Genomic DNA, 17,258 nt, shown 5'->3' on the forward strand with positions numbered 1-17,258 from the left:
TATGGAGCTGCTCTGCATTTTGACTAATATGTGGGACGTATGGACACAATGCCAGATAATTTCTTATTTATGGGAACGGTTACTGAATTTAAAAAAACATGCATGGTCATTTAATATATTTTCACACAGTTTACGACTGCCCATTCCCTATTACAGTGTTTCTAATTGTACACCTTTTTTTTCTGGTTGTCGACATGTGTGTCAGTTTTGAAGAAACCTGTTGTTTGTGTTTCAGAGCTGGTGGGCTCCGTCTCTTTTGTTCATCTCCTTTCTCATATCGGCTTCCATCTTCATCTTTTTCCTACCCCCTCTATTTCCTACAAGGAAATGCTCCTTCTTGTGGACCCATCACCTAGCAACTTTGTATGTGCGTGGTGTGTCAGGTCACTTCCCCACCTCCATCTCATCTCTTTTCTCTTCCATGACAATTATTGCATCCACGTATAATTCTGTTCTTTTTTTCTGCACAGGTCACCCATTGAGTGCTATATGGTTTAGTCTTGTTTCTTTTTTGTCTTTTGCTCCCAAGTTAGAACCTCTTTGAAAAGGAAACCAAATTTCTTTGTCTTCTTGCTTCTGAAGAATAGCCAGTGCAGATGTTATGCTTGTATTGTTTGACTAAATAATATGAATGAGCCCATACGCCAGGGGAAGTACAGGCACACAAAGCCACAATAACATATTTTTTCGAAAGTGACAGTTCGTTTAATGGTCATTGCACTCCTTTTCCTCTTTTGCCTTGTTATTGAGCACATGGCTTTCCGCTGGGCATTACACATAAAAAAAAACAACAACATATCCTGCCTTCTTTGATCCACAAACTTCTATGAATTCCTAGCACACGTATCAGCACATATGCACACGCCTAATCACACAAACACAATTGAGATCTATGCCTCTACAGTTTAGCCTTGGTTATTTCATCTTAATTGAATCTATATACTCTTGCATCTGGAATTTTCCCAAGATTAATTAACCTCTGTTCATACTCTTATTTTGCATGCTCTATCACACATAAGCCTACATATCTTTGTCTGCAGGTGAGAGAAATGATGTAATCACGCCGCAAAAGAGGAGGTCTCTTTAAACGCAGCTTCTGGCGACAGGGCTCTGAGGAGGAGGTGGAGCGATGATGTCATTGGATGCAAAAGTGCTTTGCTGGGCTGCTGCGGTTTTTCCTTGATTGTACAAACCAAAACTAGCAAGAGATCATGAAGAGTGTTGTGTCAAGCATCCAGAGCACAACTCTTTGCTTGTGTTTAAAAGGGGGCCTTTACTTATGCTGAAGGTGCAAGACGCAATTTTTTTGTACCCATGAGAAGGATGGATTCACTCAGTCTGACATTGAGCGTCAGCATTCAGCACCACCTTCGTCACTCTCTGTTAATCCCGTGTCGACGGAAGCATCACCCTGTTGATTGGTGTCACACACACACACACACACACACACACACACACACACACACACTTCTAATGCCACTGTTGAATTTAGTGTGTTTTAGCATGTGTAATTGTGCATTTTTTTTCCCAGCACCCAAATACATGGGAGTGATGTGCAGGGCATGGTACCTTTCATAATTTTTTTTTTCTCCGGAGTACTCTGCATGGATTGGCTCGCTTCCAGGGGGCTCGTCACAGCGCAAGCCCCTCCCATTTGGTTCCGCTGCATCATTTGTGAAGAAGAAAAGTCACCTTGATTGTTTATTAATAAGATTTTTTTTTTCACCAGGTTGCACTGCCAACATGGTCTGTGTTTGTTGTTTCCCACAAGAAAAGGGTAGCCACTAACCAGTCTTCAAAGTATTTTAGCGAATGACGTACTGTATATGCTTAGCCAATGTATGGAGGTAGTTTTGGGTACACATACATGTACAGTATATATGTAAACAAATTCCTAAAATTGCTGCCTCCTGAGGTTAGTTTACTCTCTCTCTCTCTCTCTCTCTCTCTCACTCACATCCTTTTTCTTTCCCTCTATTCATCATTCTCCTGCAGTCCACCCTGTGCTGCCCAGCCGTCTGCACTTTGTTTACGGGACTCTATTTGCCAAGCTACTCTTCCCGTTTTTTTTAGGTGGGGGCCAACGAGGAAGAGAGGGAGTGTGAGAGAGTTGTTCACTAAGGACAGTGAGAGAGAGAGCGAGAGTGCAAGAGTGTGAAAGAGGCACGCAGTTGCAGACGTTGGACGTCAGAGAGAATGAGTAACCTGCTCTGTGAAAATTGTCAGATTTTTGTGAATGGAGTTTGCCGAAGTGCATCTCTTGCTGCTCCATTTTGCGGACAAGCGAATTGGTCCTGCATTCATCTGTTCTGTGCACAAGTCAAAGGTTGTTTGTTCAACCATATGATTACACAAGGTGCTCGGCCGGACATTTTCACCCAGCTGCACCTGTAGCCGCCAGTGCAGACGGGGAGGTGGGAACGACAAAGGGTCCAGCCTAGTTCTGCTTCACCGCCGCCTGGATGGGTGTTTTGGTGTGCTGCGACTGCTTCTTCTATAGGTAATTAACCAAGTGACTCCTTGTCCTACTGCCTCTTTACTTAAGTTGCAGGTAGTAGAGTTGGTTTGACTTTTCTCCATTCTTTAAATGATCTGATTTTCATCAGATCTGATTCCCTCTCCCTCGTATGCTCCACTGTTATTGTGCTGTGTTTTGGAGGTGACATTTGAGGTCAGTGCTGCTGTAGCAGGCAGAGATTCTGCTGGTGTCAGAGCCAGGCTATCGTGACATGGGTGGGGGGGAAGTGTGTGAGGCCAGCGGGCTACAGCTAACCACGGGATATTAAACATGACTGACTATTTTGCTAATGACGTACTAGCCTTGCCAGGTTTTCGAAACTTTGCGTCCCTGTGTGCCTCTTGGCTTCGAATCAGTCTTAATTTGGACACTGTGTTCCCTCACAAGAGGGCAAGGATGTGTTTCCTGTTTCCCTGTTTGTTTGTGCAGCATTGTCAGACTTTGGTCTCTTTCTCTTTTTTTTTTCTTCCCAGCAATTTCACTGTACTTGGAAATCTCTTTTGAAAAAGTTATTTGCTAATGCCATTTTTGGGACAGGCCCATTTGTTGACAGACCATGCTGGTGCTCTCACAGAGGACCACTGGACTAACTTGTTAAGGTAGATGATTTAGGTTCGGCTTGTTGGCAGTTGCACATCTGGTTCCTCTCTCTTGTGGGTTGAGCCAGTCACAGGCCAGAACTGCAGTAGAAATTCTAAATATAACGTGCTAGTTTTCTGAGGAGCTTTTTGACGATGGTGAAACTGTAGCACACATCACACTGCAGCTGGATTAGATTAGGAGTCAGTGATTTGCAACTCTGTTTCACTTCACCTTGAGCAACTCTTAAAAGAACCGTGTGTGTCTGTGTGTGTGTGTGTGTACGCACGCATTCACGTTTGACCATGTGCAATACACTGTAGCCCTTAGTGAAAGAAACACACAGAAGTCTAGTAAAAGGAGGGTTTGTTCCCGAGGTGTGTTTCCCCACCTTCGTGATGTAGTTGAGGGAGGAACCTGGTCTGTGTGCTGATGTCTCAAACCCTCATTCAGCTAAAATGGACGATCAGGTCTATTTTTAGCATATTTTCTCCCTATTCCACCAGCATTAGCCAATTTAATAGTGTCACCATGACCCTATGTTGACATGATTTGATTTGCTTTGCTAAAACGGGTCCTCATTGACCTCAGCGCAGGTCTCAGTCTACTCATCTCAAGTCTTTAAAGTTTCAACAGTGACATTGTGTGGACAAAAACTGCCTGCCAGCACTCCGTCTGTCATAGTATGCCTTCGTATAAAGTTAAAAAATATATATTTTACCGTAATGTCCTAGTCTGACATCCTGTTAAATTAAAAAAAACTTAAAAGATGCATTTTACCTTCATTTTCAGTCTTTCAGTAGTCTGTTTAGGACTAAGACAGGCTTACTGCATTCAATGCATTCAACAGCTGGCTGGACATTGACTCAAGTTCAGTTAAGCTACATATTTATCACGTGAGATTCAGTTCTGCTAGCCAAGAAAGTTTAGAACTGTTCACCGTGTTCTGGCTTGTATTTTTTCTGCAGAATGTGTAGGCTGCAAGAGCTGTGTCAGCTCCTTAAATAGTGTGACAACATCATAGTTGTAACAGTGCAACAAACTCTTCTTTTTTTTTTTTTGGTCTACTTAACTTTTAAGATTTGCGTTTTACAGGAATTGGCATAAAAATCAATTCGTCGCTTGATTGTTTCCAAAAGATTTTGTGGATTGAGTGTTTTTTTGACCGAGCCTGTTGCCTTCATCTGCGTTGTAAAACGGGTGCTCAATGTGTCGTTAGCCCGTGGACTGATCCCAAGTCGATTGGGCTGTAGGGAGGCATTGGGGGAAAACAAAGAAAAAAAATAAATTTGTGTGTCTGCGTGCGTGTTTTAATCTATATACTGTATATTTTGTGTTTGTGTTCACTGCACCCTAAGCATCCTATCAGTTTCACTTTCACACTAAATAAATAAATATTAAAGCAGGTCACCTTTAATCTACGGTGGTGCATGCTCTGCATCACCGGAAGTCGTTTGTGGTCAGCAGTCTGGAGAGGAGTTATAGGTTTCTGTGTGTGACAGTCTCTGCTTGTGAGCCTCAAATTGGCCTAATACTCAATAAAATTCACCTCAATTGTTTGTTCTGTTTAGCCTATTTCCTTTTCTTCTTATCATGGTCCACCCAAACAATTGGGCTATATGGTTCATAATCACCAAGTGAGTTGAATGCCCTCACGCTGAGAGCATTTCATTTAACTTGCATCGGACCAGCTTTCACAAAAGTTTGTTTGTTGAATCGGGTGAAGAAATTATGGTCATACCTCTCTCTGGAATGACGGCAAGCCTCCTCGCTGCCCATCTTTAAAACCCGCCTCAAAACTCACTTGTATTCTTTGGCATTTGACTCAGCATGACTTAGATTTGTTCTTGGTTTTGCTGTTGGGTGCTTTCTACCGTCTTTGTTCCAGATTTGCTTTACTGTTTGTTGTATATGTTAATTGCTCCATGTATAGCACTTTGTATGCAGCGATGGCTGTTTGAAAGTGCGCAATAAATACAGTTGAGTTGAGTTGAGATACCTTGACAAGATTTTGTCAAAGGTATGCACTCATTTCAAGTGTGTGAAGAGTTCCTTTGCTAAACAGTACAGAAATGCAATGCACTTAACTCAACTAGAATTACATTCATGAAATAGTGCACATTAACAAGGTCTGTCACTGTTCACTGCCTGTCCTCTACTTTCTCCCGTTGTCACTGCAGTGTGCCGACCTCACACAAGGACGGTTGCATAACACTTTCACAGTGTTTGCTTGCATTCAACAGCAGCTTCATCTTGCTGGCTCATGAGAAGCAGAAAGTGATGTCCTTGCACTAACCTCAACACTTCATTCAGTTACACACAGCAGACTGTGATTTTCATACACCTTGCGTACAGTGAAAGCGAAAGGATGTTGTCTATGTATGAATGGCTTGTTCTTAGGCCCATCACCAATACTACGATCTTGACTTATCGGTTAACAAATAAAATGAACATAATAGTATTTTTATGAACTCGATAAATTGTCATCTACATACGTTTATTTATATACACCATCAACATTCAGTTGCGCTGCTTCAATTCAACTCTCCTTGCTCGCCACTGTGGGAGCTGGCACTCCCATGCACTCATACGCAAAGGGTTGGAGTAGAACAGCTTTTGAAAACCAATAAAATGGTTCGACTGTTAGCATGTGCGCCATTGCCTCATAGGCATGCACACCTCTCATTTTTTAATGTGCTGCAGCTGTGTACTGTAGCGCTAATGCTAGCCAAGGTGACAGCGTTCATGGATGCGCCGGCTAACAGCTGTAATCTTTGGCGCTGCTTTTGTACTATTTTATTGCTTGTTTTTATACTCTTGCTTCTACAATATTTGTGCCAGGACCTTAAAGGTGGCAAAAAAACCCCACTACTGTTTATTGTATTAGCTTCTGGGAAAATATCTCACCCCCAAAAAAAGTATTGTGACTGTCCGAGTTGTTTTTGTAAAAAAGGTGGTACCTGTGCCAACCAGCCACACACACACACACACACGGGTATCCGTACGTCATGTAGATATTTATACATCATCATGTACACACACACACACGTGTGTGTGTGTGTATTTATATATATATATATATATATATATATATATATATTGTGTGGAGAGAGAGAGAGCACATGTGTGTGTGTATAGGTACCGTATATATGCGTGTATTTACCTTTAGGCACGAAAGCGGCACTAAAATGTCAGGTGAAGTCGGTGTTAGAAATGCTGCAACAGCCCACAGCCTCTCTGCTCTCTCTTGGAACAAGAGGGCCATTTCAAGGGAGACAGGAAGCATTTTGGCGCCTCACTTCGTGTTTATTGAGGTTGTCCCGGGAGAGTGAATGGAAAAGGTGGTGTGGTTCAGCCTAACAGACTGGAGAAGGTGGTGTTGAGTAGGTGTGTCTGCCACACATTTTCTTGCACAGCGGTGTAATTTTCCTCTGTGCTGCAGTGCCTTTGGCAGCAGTGCCAACGTCATATGCTGAAACAATCTTGCATTTTGGTACTGCTACTGGATAAACTGCAGAAGACAACAAGAAAAAAAAAACATTTCACATTTCACCATCCCATGTGGATCTCTGTCATTTTTAGACAAGTGAGCAACACAAACATTACTTCCCTGTACCTCCAGTGAGACTTACTGTATAGTATAGTACAGGGGTGGGCAAACTTTTTGGCTCGGGGGCCGCATTGACTTTTAAAATTTGACAGAAGGGCCAGGTCAGCACGAGCTATGGTACATTAAAAAAAACTGCATTTGTTGACAGTCCATATCAAACATCAACAGAACAAAAGCATGAAAGTACGGTATTAATATACTTTTTTTAAATGACAAAAGTGTTGTTGATGACCTATTTTAGCCTGTGCGTCGCTGCAGATGGGTTGTGATCAGACCAGTAGAAGTAGAGCGATACAGAGGTACCAGGTGGTCGAAAAGATTGCCCCGCCCCCTGTGTTCTGCAACTTCAAGTCAATGCGCCACCTGGCGGTGAAATGCCTGTCATTACAAGTCCAATTGAAATGAATGCAATCATTCACATCGAACCTTAATTGTGGACCAACCTTCGGTGGGCCGGATTAAAAAGACCAACGGGCCGGATTCGGCCCGCGGGCCGTAGTTTGCCCACCACTGGTATAGTAGCTGAGATATAAGGGGAGCGATTGTTGTGAAATGTTGACAAGCATGTTCAAGATTACGTATTTACTAAAACAGCACATGGAATTCCAAGCAGAACAGATACAATTGACATGGAGATTCACTTTACTTTTATAATTACAGTCATACCCCGTTGTCCACGAAGTTATTCTCCCCCACTGTTCAACATGACATACCATGCTGATGAGGAATTTCAAACACAGCCACTAGCTGATATATTTGGCAGTTCAGTAACACTGTCCAGCAACACATCACACAACTAGATAACTTATTTAACCATATCTCCAACACTTATCAGTCCTGCAATCTGTGGATTCTATTAGCAAATTCTGCTCTTAGAATTTCCTTCAAGTACACTACGGTACGTGTATTTGGTACATGTATACGAGCCTACTCAAATTGACTCCGATTTTGTAAAGTTACAGCATCAATTTGTCAGAATAATGTTGACTTACTCTTTTCTCTAAGCTGATCACACCACTTTCAAAAATGTGGAAATACTTGAATCAGTGGCTACGGAATATTCTACGACTGAATTATCAGTCCAACCTCTGACCTTTCAGTGTGGATTTTGCATGTTCTCCCTGTGCCTGCAGGGTTTTCTCTGGGTACTACGGTTTCTTCCCATCGTCCCAAAACATACATGATAGGTTAATGGAACACTCTAAATCAGGGGTGCCCAACCTTCATGGTGTACCCCGCCTGCTGACCCAAAAACAGCTGCGATAGGCTCCAGCACGCCTGCCCTCGGGAAGAAAAGCGCCTCGGATATTGGATGGATGGATGAATTATCATTTGTGACAGTGGAACCTCAAGTATTTAACTTGATTAATTCCATGACCCGAGACCGTGTTTGTGACTTGAAACGTTAATGAACTGAGGTAATGTTTCTCATTGAAATGAATGGAAATCCAATTCATCCTTTCCTCGCTACCTCCAAAATGGTATGCTTGCATATATTTTTTGTCTTTTTTTTGTCAATGTGTGGTTTGATATAAATAGTGCAATATAAAATTGAGTCAAAACACACTATTCTAAAGAAAACACTAGAAAAAAAATACAAATTTAGGGGAGGCGCTATTTGTGCTAAAAGAACGTACCGGTATATATCTTTATTTGAAAAAACAAAACCCTCACGAGCCATAATTAGATGATATTCTACAAAAAAATTGTAAATCTCCACTTGTTTCACAGAACAATTATGGATAGACAGCTTTTGTGAACGATCGCGTTTGTTTGTATTTTAAATTTCATACATCTTCTGCAAAACATTGCACACTGATATTGACAAAGAACTTTAAGTAATGGTGAATTTCATAGATTTTTGGAAATATTTCTCTCATGTAGCGTCTAGCGTTGTTATTTTTAATGACAACAAAGTGAGTCCTGATCATTTGACAAGAGAGTTTCCAAAATTGTCCTACACATGTAACACGCAATATCGTTCTAATGTAGTTATGATGGGGACTACGTGCGTGAAAACTGAATGTTAGGCAAATATTGAACATCCTGGCTGTGACGTTTCATTTGCTCGCATTAAATACTATGTGTGCGCGTGTGTGTGTTTTTGCTTAGCTCGGCGAGGATACTCCGACTGTGTGTGTGTGCGTGCGTGTGTGTGTGTGTGTGTGTTTTCTTAGCTTTTCTTTCGTGTGCCTGTGGAGCTGCAAAGTTTTTCCCACAATCCATATGGTTGATGGTTGTTTTCCCCATCCTCAGTCCAACCTTTTCCTTTTCTTTGTCACAGTCACAACACAGGAACAAGCGATGCTGTTGCTTTGTCTGACCACAACACCAGTTGTTGTTGTTCTACCGCCACTGCAAAACGCGGGCGCGCACACACATGGTTTTCCCCTTTTGCTCCTGTTTGCTATGATAAGACTACTCTACACTGACGCTTGAGTTGTCACTATTGATTTTGGCAAATTATGTGCATTGGCTTCTTGTTTCTTGCTAAAATACCAAAATTGCAAATCATCTAAAGATGCCAAAACATGGCAGGGGAGAGCTAGGCTTGTTCAAACAAAGCTCCTCAACTCACATCAAATTATTTCTGACACCAAGATGCCACCAGATGGTGCTAAAGCAGTACTGTTTGTGCTGCCTTATTTTTCAGTAGCTTCCTAAAATGTGCCTCATTGTTCACATCCCTAGGTACTCTGTGCACATAGAAATGCATGCCTACATTACCAGAGCTTACTTCTCTGGGCGTGCTTAATAGCTCAATTTTTCCACCAGTTTGGTGTTTGGATTGCTAGTGTGTTGGCCACTTTTTAGTCACATGCCTGCTCTTCACCTCCTCATCCAAACGTTCTTGGGTGTAACCTCTTCCCAGCGCTCAAATCCCTTCCAGCCTTGGTGAAACCTAGACAATGGCTCATAGTTTCCTTTACAGTCCGGAGGTGGTTAAATCTCGTCTAGTCATCTTTGGTCAGGCGGACCAAATCATCATTTATTTATTTGTTTATTTTTTATTTGTAAGAGGGGGCTACACTTCACACACATTGCCGAGATAAAAGTAGTAGAAATGAGGAATTTGGACAAAAGTTTTCCTTTCATCTTTTATTCCCCTTATGTTTTATGTACTTTGCTTGCTGCAGTGCAGGCTTTGCTCTGGGTTGAGCATGGCCAAGTTGTTGTGATAAGAACGGCAGCAGATTTGTGATGGGATGTGTGGAGGGAGGTGCACTCTGTGACCTTCAGCTGCTGTGGCCATTCCAGTGATGCCCCTTCCTAGAACATTGTTCAATATGTAGGTCGCAGCTTTAGAGAGTCTCAGTGTTCTTGGAAGTTTATGGCACGACACTTCAATATGAATCTGAAAAATGGAATAAACTAAATGATAATCACACATACTGACAAGTGTTTCTGATGTGGCTAAATGAGGGCACTAAAATATTTGAAACCCTGTTAATTATCCAATATTGTCTTTGTCCAGGAATATTTTTCAAACAGCACTTCTGTTGAGTCATTTCATTTGTGACAATTTACGGAACGGAAATTTTGTCACAACAGGGGTGCCCATTACGTAGATCATGAACGACCAGTAGATCAGGGACTGGTCCCAAATCGATCCGAGGGGTGTATATGAAAAAAACAAAAACAAAACAAAACATTCGTGTCTCTGTGCATGTTAGTGATATATTTTTTGTGTTTATGCACATTGCACCCTAATCATTCTATCAGTCTCCCTTTCACAAAAAGTATTTAAAAAAGAAACAAAAATAAAGCGGGTCATCTTTAACCTATGGTGGCGTGTAACTGCGTCACCGGACGTTGTTCGCGCTCAGCAGTCTGCAGTTGCAGCTTGTGCTCAGAGTTGTCGCGCTAATCTTTTATCGGTATTATTATTCTCAGTCAGAGTTTGTTTTGTACAATTCACCGAGGAGGCGGGCAAAGAATGGGAATCTGGAGGGCCGAGAGAAGCATTTTAAAACGCTACGCGTGAGCTACGAGCGTTAACAGGCTGCAAAAGAGCTCATCATGGCATGCGTGTGTACGTATGTGCGTGCGTATGCGCGGTAACGGGTCGATCCCGGGAGGTTGGTTGATCGAAAAGTAGATCTTCGGTCAAAAAAGTTTGGGCACCCCTGTTTTACAATGTTTAAATTCGACTGTCCGGTCACGCGCACAAATATGCTTTCAATTATACTCATGCATCTACCTTCGTTTGACATCTTAAATCAACCTTGCAAAGCAACCTTGCAACCCATTTCTACTGTATGTCTGAAAAGGTTTACCAGAAAAAGGTATCAATGAGTTTCTTCCACTCTTAATTCCCCAAAACGCATAAAATGGGTAGATATACTGTATTTTAAAGCCCCCCCCCCCCCCCCCCCCCAGTTCAGCCATACCGGAAACACCAGCATATGCAACAATTTCTGTGGGTCTGTGACAACTGTTGAAGCATTTCCATTCAATAACACTGGTAGTTTATTGCACTAGTTTTAAGGTACTGCAGTTGTTAAGTTGTGTATGCGTTTGAGGAATGAACACTTGGCTATCAGAGATCTGAATGTTTGTATTGCTCAGAAGCTTTTGCCAAGATAGATTTCTTAGTTCCATCTGGCCTGTTTTTGCAAGCATGGGTGTCACTCTGGGTGAAATAATTATAAGTTCAGTATTTACCTTAATGAGGAATTTAGACAATTCCCGTGGAAATGGGGCTCCCCCAAACCTCTCCTTTCATCTTTTATTCCCCTTATGTTGTTCCTGTGTGAATCTGAGGGCCTGGGAGACTGCGGCCTTTAGTTATGTAATATCCCTAGAAACACAACAAGCACACTAATGTGATGTGACTTGTGCACCTAAGGATCTTGTCAAATCACGGTCATGTCTGCTGACCTGATAGCGACTTTGTTCCAGCTTCTAACTCTCACGCCACTGTGTGTCATGCAGACCATTTTTAAACGTTACTTTCTCATGTAATCGTCCATGCATGTGTGAGCCTAATCTCGTTGACTTGTGTCACATGCTCACTTACTCCTGAAGTGAAATTTGTCTCTTAAATGGGATGTGAACCCAAAAATGTTCTTAACAGAAATGTGATCCATTTGCCTCCGCTAGTCTAAACACATCATCCTGGTTAATGTTGCGTTTTTGGGATACCACTCATGGCTTAGCTTTTGCATTTAACTGCTTAACTCAAAATCCACAAATGCAATATTAATCAGAATGCTGTGTTTAGACCCATAGAACGTATTAATGGAAATCATTTGGGGAGGGGGTTAACTTCCCCTTTAAACAGCCACTCTCAAGGCAGGTGTCCATTGTTAAAGGAAAATTCTGTACATTGTAGTCACATCCTCTGTCATCACGTTTGTGTATTGTTGCAAGTTGCGTCTGGGAATAAATGTAGTATAAACATTCTCTTCTGGCCTTCGTCCGTGACTAAATGGCCTCACTTGGGAGTTAATGAGCTGCATCATGGGACACTTGCACGGCCATACTGCAGGGAACACAATTCTACACTAACCTGCCCGATTAACTGTCACTTATTTTGAAGCAATGGTTGTTTAGTGACCTGCATGTATGCAACTTCAATCCAGACTGGCATTTCTTTATTTCTTTGTCAATGTTGGTCCTTCTCAGGGGCCATGAAAAGAGAGCTCTGTTTCTCCCCAAGCCCCTACCATCATGCTCCACCTCACTCACACACACATCGCGCACACTTCCTGTGCAAACATGGGCGCTACCCCAAATGTTTTCTCCACCACCTCCTCTTTGCTTCCTGACTCCATCCTGTATTTCATGACGATCTATCACGAACCCCTGACCCCCCCCCCATCCACACACACACCCCAACTGTTCTGCGCCAATGCAAACTGTAGCATATTTGACTGCAGCCCCACCACCATTTTTATTTTCCACCATCCACTGATGCCATGAACTCTCCTTCAGACTGTGACATGCTCCTGCTCCCCTCCTCTTTTTATAATTCTGACAAACTCCTTGCACGGCAACAGATACTTCACATGAATAGTTGGTCTAATCAAAAGTATTTATTTCATAGCAAAAGCTTGTTAGAGTGAGAACAAAACCAAACTTTTTTTAGTCCATAATAGACTTGTTTCAGGTGTTCAAATAAAATCCGCCTGGAGGCTCAGCTGTTTTCTGAATTGGTTGTTAGCTGAGTCCCGAGCACTGTGATATCATTTTCAGTCGACAGCAAGTGGCAAAATGGCCACCCGTTGAGATAGACCTAATGAATGAGTGACCTCGGAAGCTCCACTCACTACATATTGACTGACTAGTTAGTCCTGTTTTTGCTGTGTTTTCACTTTTGCATGATTGTTACCAGCTGGGAAAAGGTAAAAACGATGTATTTTGAATTTGTATTCATTCATTCCGATGCCTTTTCAAGTGGTTGGCATTTGTCCATGCTAACAGGTCCAGCTTTTTCTGCCTATATCTACAGAAAAAGAGAAGCTGTGCTTGCTCGTTTGTCACCTGTCAAAAGAACAGTGTGCACTCCCATTTTGTGACAGCAGGTGACAGCATTGCTCCAACACCCAATTTGTCAGTGACTGGGTACCATGTGAAAACAAGGTTGTTCCTCACGATTCATTCCTAACGCTAAACTGTAAACAGCTGAAAGTGAAATCTCAAGGCACTGTTTTGCTTTGGGTCAGAAATGTTCTGAACTTTATCTGCACCTGGGGAATGAAGACAAACACCCATAATTTCAGGTTTCTCTGTGGTAGTTTGTCAGTGCCAAGGTCATTGAGTCTTCCCAGGAAAATTATGTTTTTTCTCCTTTTTGAGAGATTATCTGTGCTCTGGGAAGCTTGTCGGTGGGAACCTTTTCCATGACAGTGCAAGACTATCATTTTTCCTTTTAATCAAAGTGAAGAATAACATCCATCCATCCAGTTACTGTGTGTACTGCTTTTCCTGATTAGGTTGCGGATAAGGACTGGTACACAGATAAATTGAACAACTTTAATATTTAAGATACTCTGACTCGTTTTGGACCATATAATGGGGACAAATCAACACATAACATACCGCGGATGTAATAAGTAGTCATTTTATAATAAGACAGTCAGCCGTTTGATGTCCTTGGTCAGGAAGTTGCAAAAGAGAGAGAATAACAGCCTGGTTGTCTTTGTGTGGAACGTATCCCAGGTGATTTTGGGCAAGAGGCAGAATGTGACCATTTCATGACTGTACTGCATTGACACTGCTGTCGACACGTTTCTTCTGGCAGGAGAGAAAACCCCATTATCACCCTTCTGTGACCTGCAGGGCATACACTGGCTCACCTGTAAACTGGGAAGCGAGAGAATGCCAGTTTGTGTTGCAGAGGTCACCACCTCTCCTCCAACTTGACCGCCAACTGTGTTTGTTTCTTGACAGCCCGTGTTTATCTTTTAAACTTGACAGATAAGTGTTCAACTGTCGAGGTGGGAGATTGTGGGATCGACTAAGACTCGCCCGGTTGAGGAATGCGGAAAGGAAGAATGAGTGTGTGTCCAGGGCATGCTGAGACAACTCCCACATTGAGCAACTTTTGTAGCTTCTCCTCAACCCTCTACAATCTCATTAGACTCATTTCCTGTCATTTTATCTACTCTATGTTTCAGTGTGTCCTATCTAGGTCCGTAGAGATGCTGAGGTATGGACTTGAGGACACAGGTTTGGTATTTCTCATCTTGCTAAATCTCCCTCTTAGTTCTTAAACCATTGCTGTCAGGGCCTGGTGTGGTGCCATGAAGCTGAAGCTGATGCCGGAAATTCTGTTGCCACATATTCATTTCTACCAATCAAAACTAATTGTAACCAAAACCAATTTTGATTTTATTTCGAAATCAATTTTAGCGATTGTTCTACCTACATGTCAAACAATAGAAACCATATTGTTTGCATATAAGAGACTTGGCTGTTCATGCTCGGTACGCCTTGTCTCATCTTGAGCCACGCTGTATGATCAAGGGAGCCATAGCGAGTCTCAGCATGCAGCTATTCCCTGCCTACAGGAATGCGGAGCAATGAAATGAAGCCAGGGACAAAACAGTGCACAAGAAAAGACAAACATACGTTGAGGCCTGGAAGGTGGGGAGTACTGCTTTGCCTTAGTGAAACGAAAACTAATGTGGCAAGCTTTGTTCCAACTAATGCTTAATTAATTAATTCTGGTTTGTGTACTGTTTAATGCCTGGAGCGGAGGCGTGAATGTGTTGGTCTGATTTCTTTTCAGTAGTTCATTAACAGGAAAAGCCTTTGACTCAACTCCTCAAAATTAAAATGTAACTGTGCTTTATAAACCCAAAGAATATTTTTTTTGTCTTGCACGTCATGTGAGTTTGCTCGGATTATCACATAACAGAACATCACTACTAGTATATTTTTTTACTTTGTATCAGATTCCTGGTGACCAGGTTCGCTGCGAAAACTTTCTTCAGGCCCTTCTTGACCTTTCTACAGGCCCATAGAAAATCCAGGGGCTCAAAAGACCTTCAGTGTGCACTGTTTTCTCTGGCCTTGCCGAGACCTTGCCTAAACATGCTGCACACACCCAGAATGCAGACCCAAGGGAAACCATGGGGGGGGGAAGCATGCTTTGGCTGAAATACGCCTTTTATTTCTTCTATGCTAACAAAAAAAAAGTATATAAGATAATAAGATAAGATAAGAAAACCTTTATTAGTCTCGCAATGGAGAAATTCTTAATTCACAGCAGCAAAGTTATGAAAGGAAGAAGTAGAACAAAATAAAGGAGCTGCTGGAAAGGCAGCCACTCTCGTGGCACCATCTTGAAGTCAAAATAACAAAATAACACAACACAACACATAAGACACAGACAGGCGTGCAATCTTAATCACTTTTCCTGCATACACTTTGTGCCCAACACATTTCAATGAAATTTGAAAGAATGTATTACGTACAACGTAGTGTTTTTCTTCGCAGTTTTGAGAAGTTTCATTTTCTAGCAACATTGTGAAAATAATTTCTGTTCAAACGGAGGAGCCCAAATGACTGAAAACGCTAGCTTTAATATGCACACCAGACCTGTCGATAACGTCCCTTTGTATAGACAACAACTGAATTCTGTCCTTTGGAGTCTCCAAAAGTATATTTCGAGTTCCCGCTGTTAAAATTTATGTGTATCTCTTCTAGCTATAGCAATGTTTTAGTACAGACACACTTTACTGGAGAAGTATTGTCAATGGCATATCTCAAGTTAGGGCTGGACGATTATGGAAAAAGTCAAAATCACAATTATTTTTGATTGGGATTGAAATTGCAATTATTAAAATGATTATTAATTGATTGAAAAAACCTTGTATTTATTCAACAACTCAAAACTATCGTCGTAATTAAGGTTAGTAACATTTTGCCAAGTAAAAAAAAAAAAGACAAACACTGGCTGTTCCTGCGTTTTTTTTGTCCTCATAGGGGCAGTGTGGTGCATTGCATGGATGGCGTACACACTTAGAAGAAGTGGCAGCCGTTGAGATGTCATCATTCCCCAAGGCATATCTGTTGCAACTAATGGCCTGGGATCAGAGTTGTCTTTGTTTCCACCAGGTGGATTGACCACTTTCATACCCAACCTGTCGAGCCTGCCAGGCATTTCTTCTAGCAGAGAATGGACTGCTGCAGGCAGCCAGTCTCCTGCTCATTTTAAGTAGTCATGACGTTTATTTATTTATTTTAAAATATCTTTTCACGTCGCTAACTTTTTGGTTGTGTCAGTCATTGCATCCTGTCTCACTGGATCGGCAAAAAGGTTTGCTAGAGTTGTTAAAATTCCAAGACGGTGTATTCATTTCAACACACACCTCTTAAATGTGGTGTTTTGACGTCAACGCTGTAATGATTTGAATTGCTCGCATTGTTTTCCACTGCGGCCTGTTTTCCTTGTACTGTGAGTTATCGAGCAGAGCAATTATTTTGGCTTCCTTCAGTTTTTCAGTGGACAGAATAAATCTAAGTGCCTTCATCTGTCGCCAAAGAGTGACATCTCAACATTTGCGTAAGGCTTTTGTTGTTGTTGGGAACAACAGTGCACTGTTTTGTTTTGTTTTTTGTTTTTTTGGTAAATTTCCATTACACCTTGCTTGAACAACAAAGTGTGATGCTTACCCTTTGTTTAGAGTCAGTCACTTCACGCTCTCATTTTTCTTGATTATGTAATTCAAATAATATTTATTCTCTCATAATATTCTGACTGCAATTTTAATCCAGTTGAATTTTTTTCCCACTGTTGTCTGTGTCTGCCATTCCTTTCAGCACACATGCTCGTTCTATTTCAGGGTGCATGTGAGGAAGCAGGTATACATAATACAATGCACAGTAACATCTGGTCTTGTTAGAGTAGGTGGCGAGAGTGTGATGCAGGTCTCGTCTGGACTGGGGAAAGGAAGGCAATTGTGGGACCTAGGCAAAGAAAGAAAAAGTGTTTGCCTGACAATGGAATGTGGCCATTCGTTTCCATCCACGTCAGATGTTGTGTAAGACTTTGCGGTGGGGTCTAACTTGTGTCGTTCTATAGCACCATTTATGTCAGCA

The 17,258-nt window shown here is 41.9% G+C and overlaps 1 protein-coding gene across 3 annotated transcripts in view; it reads left to right on the top strand.

Annotated features, from left to right (window-relative positions):
- Positions 1 to 17,258, top strand: part of mob2a (MOB kinase activator 2a) — a 62,138-nt gene that overhangs the window by 23,014 nt on the left and 21,866 nt on the right. Inside the window, exon 1 of one of the 3 annotated variants that reach the window (XM_086109210.1) lies at positions 822 to 2,500. The exons of the other annotated variants lie outside the window; for them this stretch is intronic. Coding sequence (XP_085965336.1) covers positions 2,463 to 2,500 — 38 coding nt within the window. The 5' untranslated portion in view covers positions 822 to 2,462. Of the gene's footprint in view, positions 1 to 821; positions 2,501 to 17,258 lie in introns of those variants that run through there. 3 annotated transcript variants of the gene reach the window in all.

This window comes from Hippocampus guttulatus, chromosome 4, assembly GCF_054856545.1.
Source record: "Hippocampus guttulatus isolate MCC_2025c chromosome 4, RoL_Hgut_1.0, whole genome shotgun sequence".
Lineage (NCBI taxonomy): Eukaryota > Metazoa > Chordata > Actinopteri > Syngnathiformes > Syngnathidae > Hippocampus > Hippocampus guttulatus.